The sequence below is a fragment of the Ovis canadensis genome, chromosome 1 (genome assembly GCF_042477335.2).
Source record: "Ovis canadensis isolate MfBH-ARS-UI-01 breed Bighorn chromosome 1, ARS-UI_OviCan_v2, whole genome shotgun sequence".
In the NCBI taxonomy this organism is placed as follows: Eukaryota; Metazoa; Chordata; class Mammalia; order Artiodactyla; family Bovidae; genus Ovis; species Ovis canadensis.
This window is the reverse complement of record NC_091245.1, coordinates 92882520-92894784: the sequence shown is the minus strand read 5'-3', so window position 1 is coordinate 92894784 and position 12265 is coordinate 92882520. Positions and strand designations below refer to the sequence as shown.

Sequence of the window (12265 nt, the reverse complement as noted above, 5' to 3'; positions counted from 1 at the left end):
CCAGACCCACATCAGCCATGCCTGCCAGCGCTGCAGCCCAATTCCAAACTAGGGTGAGGGTTGCAAAGGCAGTTCAGACCCAGAACAGTGTCTTGAAGAGGCAGGGGCAGCTATTAATGGTACTCACAGAGGCAGTACATTAAAAGCAGTCCAGACTCTTTGTAACCAGGGATGCCATGATCCACACTCAGACCAACATCAAGCACCTGCACTGCCCCGTCTTGCTCCAGAACTGCTCCATATGAGGTAAGGGTGCCAGTGCTGGGAGGGAAGAAAGCACACACCTAGAACGAACAAAGATGGCTCAGACCCAACTCTTAGAGCTTCTGTGTGAGCAAGTGGAGACCTGACCCTGCCTCCAACAGGGTAATGTTGGCCACTGAGAAAAGAAGCCCTGGCTCACACTTGACTGTGGCTCTAATCCCTCCATTTCCAACCCAACCTCTTAGCAAGGTGATAGTTGCCAGCACACACTGGGAAAAGACATGATTCATGTTCACATCAGATCCTGTCCACAACATATAAAAATAATAATAAAAGTAGATTTATAATCAGAGATAAAAAGTTAACATTAGAAAAGTAGGTTTAACATTAGAAAATAACATTAAAAACTAATCACTAATGAAGGAAAAAATATGGCATCTCAATTTATGCCCCCTAAAAAGTATTTGATTTTTATTGATATTTTTGTGGATATTGAGTCAGTATCCATTCATTATAAAACTCCTTGATATATTGGAAATAGACAGAATTCTCTTCCAGAAAGCAAGGATGCAATAATAAGCAACTGCATTCCCCATAACTAGCTTTGTGCCTGGCACAAAACAGAAAGGAGGTTAATAAAAGTTGAATGAATAAATCAATGAGTAATGATTTGAAAGTGCTAATATATATCCAAAAGAAAGTTTCCAACTGCCTTCTAACTCCATTATACATGTATTGTAGGACAATGTAGAGCGTACATTCAGAAGGACAGCAAGGAAGCAGAGACCTCAAATTTGCTAAAGCAAAAAGGTAAAGAAAACTTTCATAAATATGTTGAGGAAGAAAAAAATTTTATATGCTATCTTTGAAGAGCAAGGGTTTCCAAGTCAAAGTTTGGAAAGGAGAGGAACAACGGAAGTTAAGACAAGCAGAAAAGCCAACACTGATAAGAGAATGAAAAAAAGTAATGGGTTTAATCATGTATAACTGATATGTAGCCTCATGAAAAAGAGCCAAACCCCTCCAAACAGAATCCTATTTAAAAGTATAGTACTCTTAATAAACAGAGAGAAAAAGAGTAAAAATTTTCTCCCCTTAAGTTTTTTTTTCTTAAATCTCTGATCACTGATACTCTTTAGTAGACAAGTATTGGCAAGTGACAAAAATTAGGTAACAACAAGAAATTATTATTATTTTCTTGTAAAATTATCTCCATATTGGCAAATTCAGACTTAAACCGAAGAAAAGTAAGGAAAACCACTAGACCATTATGTATGACCTAAGTCAAATCCCTTACGATTATACAGTGGAATTGACAGATTCCAGGGATTAGATCTGATAGAGAGAGTGCCTGAAGAACTATGGACAGAAGTTAGTGACATTGTACAGGAGGTAGTGATCAAGACTATCCCCAAGAAAAATAAATGCAAAACGGCTATCTGAGGAGGCCTTACAAATGGCTGAGAAAAGAGAAGCTAAAGGCAAAGGAGAAAAGAAAAGGCATGCCCATTTGAATGCAGAGTTCCAAAGAATATCAAGGAGAGATAAGAAAGCCTTTCTCAGTGATCAATGCAAAGAAATAGAGGAAAACAATAGAATGGAAAAGACTAGAGATCTCTTCAAGAAAATTAGAGATACCAAGGGAACATATCATGCAAAGATGGGCCCAATACAGGACAGAAATGGTACGGACTTAACAGAAGCAGAAGACATTAAGAAGATATGGCAAGAATACAGAAGAACTATACAAAAAAGATCTTCATGACCCAGATAATCATGATGGTGTCATCACTCACCTACAGCCAGACATCGTGGAATGCGAAGTCAAGTGGGCCTTAGGAAGCATCACTACAAACAAAGCTAGTGGAGGTGATAGAATTCCAGTTGGGCTATTTCAAATCCTAAAAGATGATGCTGTTAAAGTGCTGCACTCAATATGCCAGCAAATTTGAAAGACTCAGCAGTGGCCACAGGACTGGAAAAGGTCAGGTTTCATTCCAATCCCAAAGAAAGGCAATGCCAAAGAGTGCTCAAACTATCACACAATTGTACTCATCTCACATGCTAGCAAAGTAATGCTCAAAATTCTCCAAGCCAGGCTTCAACCATATGTGAACCATGAACTTCCAGATGTCCAGCTGGATTTAGAAAAGCCAGAGAAACCAGAGAGCAAATTGCCAACATCTGCTGGATCATTGAAAAAGCAAGAAAGTTCCAGAAAAACATCTACTTCTGCTTCATTGACTACGCCAAAGCCCTTGACTGTGGGGATCACAACAAACTGTGGAAAAATCTTAAAGAGATGGTAATACCAGACTACCTCACCTGCTTCCTGAGAAATCTGTATGCAGGTCAAGAAGCAAAAGTTAGAACTGGACATGGAACAACAGACTGGTTCCAACTCGAGAAAGGAATACGTCAAGGCTATATATTGTCACCCTGCTTGTTTAACTTTTATGCAGCATACATCATGTGAAATGCAAGGCTGGATGAAGCACAAGCTGGAATCAAGACTGCTGGGAGAAATATCAATAACCTCAGATATGCCAATGACACCACACTTATGGCAGAAAACTAAGACGAACTAAAGAGCTTCTTGATGAAAGTGACAGAAGAGAGTGAAAACGTTGGCTTAAAATTCAATATTCAGAAAACTAAGATCATGGAATCCAGTCTCATCACTTCATGGCAAATAGATGGGGAAACAATAGAAACAGTGACAGACTTTATTTTCTTGGGTTCCAAAATCACCACAGATGGTGACTGCAGCCATGAAATTAAAAGATGCTTGCTCCTTGGAAGAAAAGCTATGATCAACCTGCTGCTGCTGCTGCTAAGTCACTTCAGTCATGTCCGACTCTGTGTGACCCCATAGATGGCAGCTCACCAGGCTCCCCCGTCCCTGGGATTCTCCAGGCAAGAACACTGGAGTGGGTTGCCATTTTCCTTTCCAATGCATGAAAGTGAAAAGTGAAAGGGAAGTCGCTCAGTCGTGTCCGATTCTTCACGACCCCATGGACTGCAGCCCACCAGGCTCCTCTGTCCATGGGATTCTCCAGGCAAGAGTACTGGAGTGGGGTGCCATTGCCTTCTCCCATGATCAACCTAGACAGCATATTAAAAAGCAGAGACATTACTTTGCCAACAAAGATCTGTCTAGTCAAAGCTATTGTTTTTCCAGTAGTCACGTATGGACTACTGGAAAGTTGGACTAAAGAAAGCTAAGTGCCGAAGAACTGATGTTTTGAACTGTGGTGTTGGAGAAGAAAATCAATCCCGAATATTCATTGGAAGGATTGATGTTGAAGCTGAAGCTCCAATACTTTGGCCACCTGATGCAAAGAAGTGACTCACTGCAAAAGACCTTGATGCTGGGAAAGACTGAAGGCGAGAGGAGAAGGGGACAACAGAGGATTAGATAATTGGATGGCACCACCAACTCAATGGACATCAGTTTGAGCAAGTTCTGGTAGTTGGTGATGGACAGGAAAGCCTGGCATGCTGCAGTCAATGGGGTTGCAAAGAGTCAAACACAACTGAGCGACTGAACTGAACTGAAGAAAATGTTAAAAATAAAAATTAGCTGATCATAATTAATTTAAATGGATAGTTCCAGGGAGAATGAAGTAGTTGGTAACAGACCAACCTTCATGCTGAAAATAACTAGTAAACACAGAAACAAATCTAAACAAAAATGACTGAAGAGGCTAAGATTACTAACAGATACGTCCTAATAAGTCAACTGACAAAATTTAGCTGACATCTACTGATTCTAGGCATGAGCAAGAGGCTTAAATGCTGACTTGGTCCCAGCAGAGGGCTGTTTCCAGGGGATTAAAATAGACAGCATATATGTGACAACCTAGAGGGGTGGGAACCACCTCCCGTCCCCAAGAGAAAGGGGATAGACCTATGATTGATTCATGTTAATATATGGCAGAAACCAATACAATATTCCAAAGCAATTATCCTCTAGTTAAAAATAAATAAATTTTTTAAATAGCATAGTTTTATGGGTCTCAAAGAGCTGAATAAACAAAATTGAAGACTCAAAAAAAACTCTTCAACTTGACTATCTCCCTTCATTCAGTTAGCCTCTAATTGGATTACAGTAATCAGCCCAATTTCTCCCTAGCAAACAGAAAACAACATCAGCCAGTGCCTGTAACTTTTCTTATAACAATGTATGGAATTCAATCAAAAAATTACTGGACACATCAAAAGATAAGGACAAATCACTAAAAAGTAAGATTAAAAAGGAATAGAAAGTAGAATGGAGGTCACCAAGGGCTGAGGGGAGGAGGAAATGGGAAGTTACTGCTTAATGGATACAGCAATTTTGCAAGATGAAGAGTTCTGGAGATAAATACTACTGATGACTGCCTAACAATGTGAATGTATCTGTACCACTGAGCCATACACTTAAAAATGATTAAGATAGTAAATTTTATGCTATATGTATTTTACTGTGTTTTTAAAAATAAACAGATCAAAAGGTGAACCAGATGTTGAAGTAAAAAGAGAACTATAAAATATCAATGACTAATATATTCAAAAAGGATGAAATGTCACTTTTAAAAGAGAAGTTAACCAGAGAAGTGGAATCTTTAGAAAAATAATTAAATGGAAATTTTAGAAGGAAGAAATATGATTAAAGTTAAGAATTCAATAAATGAGTTTAAAAGCAATTAGACACAGTAGAAGGCAGGGTTAAATAACAGGTCAGTAGAAGATATCTAAGCTGAAACAAAGAGAAAACCAAGTGGAAGACAGATAAATAGATGGGAAACAATGAAAAGTAACTTAAATGTATATATTTCAGTGGCTATAAGTCTGCAGAATCATACAATGTTATTTATTACCAATAAGTTGTTTCCAGTTTATATGATAAGATTAAACATTAATTCATCTTAACACCTATTAAAATTCTATTATATATATATATGTATAGCAACATGTTGGGCAGTATAGAGTTACAAAGATATTTAGTAAGACACTGCCCTCAAGACACTCAAGATCACAGGAGACATACAAGTAATGCTTAAGCCACTCTTAACAATAAGGAGTTCAGGAGAATTTAGCCAATAGATTTGGAGAGGAGGTAGAAGGTTCATTTAGGTTAGCAGAAGTAGCCAAAAGCCGGTGAGAGAGGGAGAACATAAAATGTAAAAGTTAAACAGTTTCAGTATCTGGAGTACAGGACACAGTAATGACAGTAAGGTAAAATGAGCAGGCATAGGTTAACAGGAACTAAATAATTCTTTGCCATGTTTTTAAGAGAAAAGTGAAAAACTGCCACAAGATCTCCATGATGTTCTGAAAGGAGCACAGTATTTCACAAAGTGCACACCTTTCAAGTGCCTTACTACTTGAACAAGTTTGAAAAATACTCAATAAAAAGATAGTCTAAAATATTACATGACACTAAAGATCCTTCATAATCTGATCCAAACATCTTTTCCAGTCTCATCTATCTGAGTTCTTTAAGATATAGACTTAAAGATATATACTAATATTTATATTACACTAGTATACTAACATATAGTAATCAGTGCTTCAAATATACCCTAATTTTCACACTTTTAAGACTTGCGCAAGCCATTTCTTCCGCCTACACTCCCTTCTCCAATTCACTGTCTAGGGAACTTTTAATCATCTATGGTCTACTTACCCTGGAGAAGGAAATAGCAACCCCCTCCAGTACTCTTGCCTGGAAAATCTCATGGATGGAGGAGCCTGGTAGGCTACAGTCCATGGGGTCACAAATTGTCGGACAAGATTGAGCAATTTCACTCTTTCTTTCTTTTAGTTGTGATGCATAAACTTAGTTGCCCCGACGAATGTGGAACCTTCTTGGATCAGGGATCAAACCCGTGTCCTCTGCGTTGGCAGGCGGATTCTTAACCACTGGATCACCAGGAAAGTTCTGAACTGTCTTATTTAGGCTTTAATATTTGCTGGTTTAACATTTTGGCATACCTGACAGCATTCATTGCCTGGTGGCTCAGACGGTAAAGCATCTGCCTGCAATGTGAAAGACCTGGGCTCAATTCCCCTGGGTCAGGAAGATCCCCTAGAGAAGGAAATGGCAACCCACTCCAGTACGCTTGCCTGGAAAATTCCATGGATGGAGAAGCCTGGTAGGTGACAGTCCATGGGATCACAAAGAGTCAGACATGATTGAGCAACTTCACTCATTCATGGTCTACTTCAACAAACAATTTTTCCTTAATGCCTTTCCAAATGCCTTGTTCCAAGAATAATTAATAACTGTCTCCATAGTGCTCCTAGAGTATTCATTTATTTACAAAATATTTGAATGCCTAATATATATTACGCACTGTTTTATGCACTTGGAATGCATCAATGAACGAAAAAAGACAAAGATCCCTGTTTTCATGGAGCACCTTCTTGAAACTTGAAGAAAATGAGGGTATGGAAAGGGAAAAGAGGAGCCCATCTTCTCTGAAAAAGCTTCCTAAGTGACTGTTATTCCCTCCTCCAACTTTTCAACCTGGGTGGAGAATTACAGCATTAAAAACCATTACAACAAAACTGTTAGTTGCTCAGTTGTATCCAACTCTTTGTGATCCCATGGACTGTATCCTGCCAGGCTCCTCTGTCCATAGATTTCCCAGGCAAGGATACTAGTGTGTGTGTGGTGTATGCATGCTCAGTTGTATCTGATTCTTAGAAAACCCATGGATTGTAACTCACCTGACTCCTCTGTCCATGGGGATTTTCCAGACAAGAATACTGGAGTGTGTAGCCACTCCTTTCTCCAGGGTATCTTCCCAACCCAGGGATTGAACCCACGTCTCCTGCACTGCAGGCAGATTCTTTAACTGTATGAGCTACCAGGGAAGCCCAAAACATTACAACAAAACTGTTTCATTACAATAAAACTGTAATGAAAGCTAAAATTTTAAATATAACAAGAGGAATACATAAGACATTATCATATTTTCTTATATAAATTCTTACTTGTCTTTTCCTCCAATTGATCAATTTTATTTCTGGACTCCTCTAGCAGAAATGTTAACTCTTTCATTTTATTTTCTTTCTCAGTATTTTGGATCAATAGCAGTGATACCTAAAATGAAATATTTAAATAATACATTATAGATACAAAAAATTAAATATTATACCTTAGCACTGATCATCATCTATGATCATTTTATGTACTTCCTTATATGCTTTTCATCAGTCTGTGCCTGGCATTTAGTATATGCCTGCACAGCAAACGTTTATTGAATGAAGGAATGAGCAAACTAGTGCAACATTCTTAATATTATAATAAGCATTTTAAGTTATCACTTAGAAGATTATATATTGGAATCTACTGGTTCATTTGTTCTATAAATATTATTGAGCACCTACTCTGTTCCAGAAACCATAATAAGGACTGAATATACAGACATGGTGGAACTCATCCAAGAAACTCATAGCCTAGACCAGGTGACAAACAACAAAACTTGCATATTATTACAGAACAAAAATCTTACAGGAATTAGAAAAAAAACCTAAATCTAAATCTACATTGGGGGATGTAATCAAAAATTAATCCTTCTCAAAGAATTGAACTGAATCTTGATAAACAAGTACTTAGTCTTGTCTAAGTATTCAGGTTAGCAGGAAGAAATGAACATTCTAGACTTGTGTAAGAACACAAAGGATCAAAAGATCATGCTTCTATTCAGAGAGCTGAAATGTTTAGATGGATAGAATACAGAGTGCATGTAAAGGAAAAGTGAAAGATAAACTTATAGACTGAAGACTCACAGATCAAGATGGCAGAAAGACCTCTCTACCCTATTTTCATCTTCAAACCACCCAAAAAAATCACCAGAAAAACAACAAAGATGGACTTCATCTTCCATGAAACCATGAGACTTCTATAATCTAAACCACAAAATGTAAAAAAAGAAAACAGTGAAAGGGAACAGAAAATGATTTAGCATAGAAATGCAAGATCAAAATTAAGAGTCTACACAGGGAAGATTACAAATGAGAAGCAAGATAATTCAATCCTAAAGAAACCCAGAATGTTTCAAGAATCTGAAGTAACAGACACTGTGGAAGCTAGGTATGAAACAGGAGACTAAGTAAAAGGAGAAGACTCTTAAGAGTCTCTTAGACTGCAAGGAGATTAAACCAATCAATCCTAAAGGAAATAAATCCTGAATACTCACTGGAAGGACTGATGCTGAAGCTCCAATACTTTGGCCACCTGATGTGAAGAACTGACTCATTGGAAAAGACCCTGCTGCTGGGAAAGACTGAAGGCAGAAGGGGACGACAGAGATTGAAGGGGACGACAGAGGATGAGATGGTTAGAGGGCATCACCAACTCAATCGACATACATCTGAGCAAGTTCTGGGAGATAGTGAAGGACAGGGAAGCCTGGCTTGCTGCAGTCCATGGGGTTGCAAAGAGTCGGACATGACTGAGAGACTGAACAACAACAACAAAAAGTACAAGAAGACTGAAAGTCTGCTAAGAGTAGTAAGGCTTCTCTAGGCCTCTTAACCCTCCTTTCCTGGACTCTACTCCCTGAAAGCCAATCAGAGAACAATCCTATTACATCTTTGCAAGAGACACCACCATGATCAAATCAGAGGGAAAAAAAAAAAAAAGAATCTCTAAACCTGGATTTTAGGCACAGGAAAGGTTGGAGACAAAAGATATAACTAAGAAGTCAACATATGGAATGATGAGACAGCCTGTCCTGCTAACCCAGCCCCGAAACGCTATCAACAAAGTTTACATTCCCAGGCAAAGAATTTGGAGATTTCTAGGAAAAAAAAAAAAAGTCTTGCAAATAACAACACTTAGAACTTCCAGATATACAAGCAGGATTTAGAAAAGGCAGAGAAACCAGAGATCAAATTGTCAATATTCACTGGATCATGAAGAAAGCAAAGAATTTCCAGAAAAACATCCATTTCATTAACTATGCAAAAGCCTTTACTGTATGGATCACAACAAACTATAGAAAATTCCTAAAGAGATGGGAATACCAGACCACCATACCTGCCTCCTGAGAAACCTGTATGCAGGTCAAGAAGCAACAGTTAGAACCAGATATGGAACAACAGACTGATATCCAACAGGAAAAGGAGTATGTCAAGGCCATATATTGTTACCCTATTTTTTAACTTATATGCAGAGTACATCATGTGAAATGCTAGGCAGAATGAATCACAAGCTGGAATCAGGATTGCTGGGAAAAATATCAACAACCCAGATATGGAGATGATACCACTGTAATGGTAGAAAGTGAAGAGGAACTAAACAGCCTCTTGGTGAGGTGAAAGAGGAAACTGAAAAGGCTGGCTTGAAATTCAACATGACAAAAACTAAGATCACAGCATCAAGTTCCATCACTTCATGGCAAACAAATGGGGAAAAAAGTGGAAACAGTAACAGATTTTATTTTCTTGGGCTCCAAAATCACTGCTGATGATAACTGCAGCAACAAAAATAAAAGATGCTTGTTCCTTGGAAGAAAAGCTATGACAAACCTAGACAGTGTATTCAAAAGCAGAGAAGCACTTTGCCAACAAAGATCTGTATAGTCAAAGCAATGGTTTTTCCAGTAGTCATGTATGGATGTGAGAGTTGGACCATAAGGAAGGCCAACCGTTGAAAAATTGATCCTTTCAAACTGTGGTGCTGGAAAGGACTCTTGAGAGTCCCCTGGACAGCAAGGAGATCAAACCAGTCAATCTTAAAGGAAATCAACTCTGAATATTGTCTGGAAGGACTGATGCTGAAGCTGAAACTCCAATACTTTGGCCACCTGATGAGAAGAGCCAACTCACTGGAAAAACAGGAAAGATGGAGAGCAGGAAGAAAAGGGGGCAACAGTGAATGAGATGGTTGGATGGCACCACCAACTCAAAGGACTTGAGTTTGAGCAAACTCTGGGAGATAGTGAAGGACAGGAAAGCTTGGCGTGCTACATGGGGTTGCAAAGACTCAGATATAACAAAGCAACTAAACAACAAACACAGAGTCCCCAGCAAAACACTAGCTGGCCACAGCATCATTTTCACAAAGAACACCCAAGATCTGAAAGTTCAGCTCATGCACTCAGGATTCCAACAAGCTTCTCAGCACTTTATTCTATTTTTGTATTCTGTATAATAAGCACACTTGTCACTTTTAAGACTACCTCCTTCTTTCAGAAATCTGGTTAAAAAAATATGGTTAAAATACAGGAAAAAAATGCTAACTTTTTTAAAAGATCAAAGTATAATACATAAATTAGAATTCTATTATTTAGCCAGTACTTACAGAAAACTCTACAGAAAACTCTAAGAATCTTCTTTGTACTTTCAATTAGTATTTGCCATTATTGTTTAAGTACATATCCTTGTTATCTATAATTATAAGGTATTTGTGCCAAGTCAGATAAAAACTCAGAAAAAATAGGGAGAAGTAGAGAGATGATAGTTAAAATAACTATACTACCCAAAGATTCCTTTCTATATTTCATTTTCCATTCTGGATTCAGAAATCTTGAAACTGTTAAAGTTGGCATAATCATCATCTAAAATCAACATTCTTGTGACTCTAAAAAAATATAAACTCACCACTTTCAAGTTTCCCACTATGTGACATTAACAGAAAGAAGCAAAAGAACGTTTTAGCTCACCTTCATTGGTGTCATGAATCGCATATTTATTTCAAAATAAACTGCAAAATGTGGGTTGCATGATCATGATCATATTTACATTTTATGAAGTTTTTATCTGAACAAAAGTCCTCACAAAATTATATATTTTTACAGAATGTCCTAACACCCACTAATATAAATATTGTAGAAGATGCACTGATTTTTTAAAAAGGGATAGCATTAAGTATGTGCAAATTTGAGTCAATGGAAGTTAAGGCATATGGAAAATATATTTAAATACACATAATATTAAAATTCAGAACTTTATCAAGCAGGCAGCAAATAAAAATTTCTCTTGAAATTTTAAGTATCTCATTTATTAGCAAATATAAAGGATACAAAAAATAGATTTATAAAAAAATACCTGCTTTTCCTTGTCATTTAATTCCTTCTTGTACTCTTCTTCAAGGTGTTGGGTTTTTTCATAATCTTCCTTTACTTTGAAAGTAAAACAAATATACTTTAATATAACTGTATCACAAACAAAATTTTAAGTTTCTGATATTTTATTTCACTTTGTTATTTATGTAGATATTAAATTCCAATGGTTTCTGAAAAGATGAAACTGCTATCTTCTTGCTGCTAAACTTCTGTTTAGTAAATTTAACAATATCTAAGTTGGAATAACTTTCTAAAATTCTATAATTTTTATAACAGCACATATATAAAAGTTTTTTCTTTATAACACACTAGTCTGAAATAACAGATTTTAAAAGTATATCTATTATTATTTTAACATGCAACTTGACCAAGAAATGTAAAAATAAGACCAAATCACACTTCCAAAAACTTAAGTACAAATCATAATTTGATTTCAGGGAAAATGTAGCTTTTGAGGCAAACAGGGTATTTTTAACATATACCAATCCTCTGCCACATTCCACAAGATTTTGAGGGACTTATAAAACCATACACAGCATAAAAGTTTCCAACAGTTTAGGCATCAAGCTGAAGGTATGAAAACATTAACAGAATCTATTAAAAATATAAATAGCAGAAGAGTAATATTTAAAATAAAAAGATTCCTACACTTAAAATGCATTTCCAGTCTGGAACTCTCAGCTTGCACACGAAGTTCCTCAAAAGCTATTATCATTTTCTGAAATATATTTAAGTTTTAAGAATCATACTAAGGCTTTTTAAATAGCTTTCTTAAAGCAATGAAAATAATAAATTTGTATCAAGTGATCATTATATTTAAAACTATAATCGGCTCCAGTTTCATCCATCTCATCAGAACTGATTCAAATGAATTCTTTTTAACGGCTGAGTAATACTCCATTGTGTATATGTACCACAGCTTTCTTATCCATTCATCTGCTGATGGACATCTAGGTTGTTTCCATGTCCTGGCTATTATAAACAGTGCTGCGATGAAC

At 36.9% G+C, this 12265-nt stretch overlaps 1 protein-coding gene across 1 annotated transcript in view; it reads right to left on the bottom strand.

Annotated features, from left to right (window-relative positions):
* SYCP1 (synaptonemal complex protein 1) overlaps nt 1–12265 on the bottom strand; it is a 141192-nt gene that overhangs the window by 110836 nt on the left and 18091 nt on the right. The window contains exons 10-12 of the mRNA XM_069601483.1: nt 11916–11985; nt 11251–11324; nt 7189–7297 (exon numbers count right to left, since the gene is read on the bottom strand). Coding sequence (XP_069457584.1) covers nt 7189–7297; nt 11251–11324; nt 11916–11985 — 253 coding nt within the window. The remainder of the gene's footprint in view (nt 1–7188; nt 7298–11250; nt 11325–11915; nt 11986–12265) is intronic.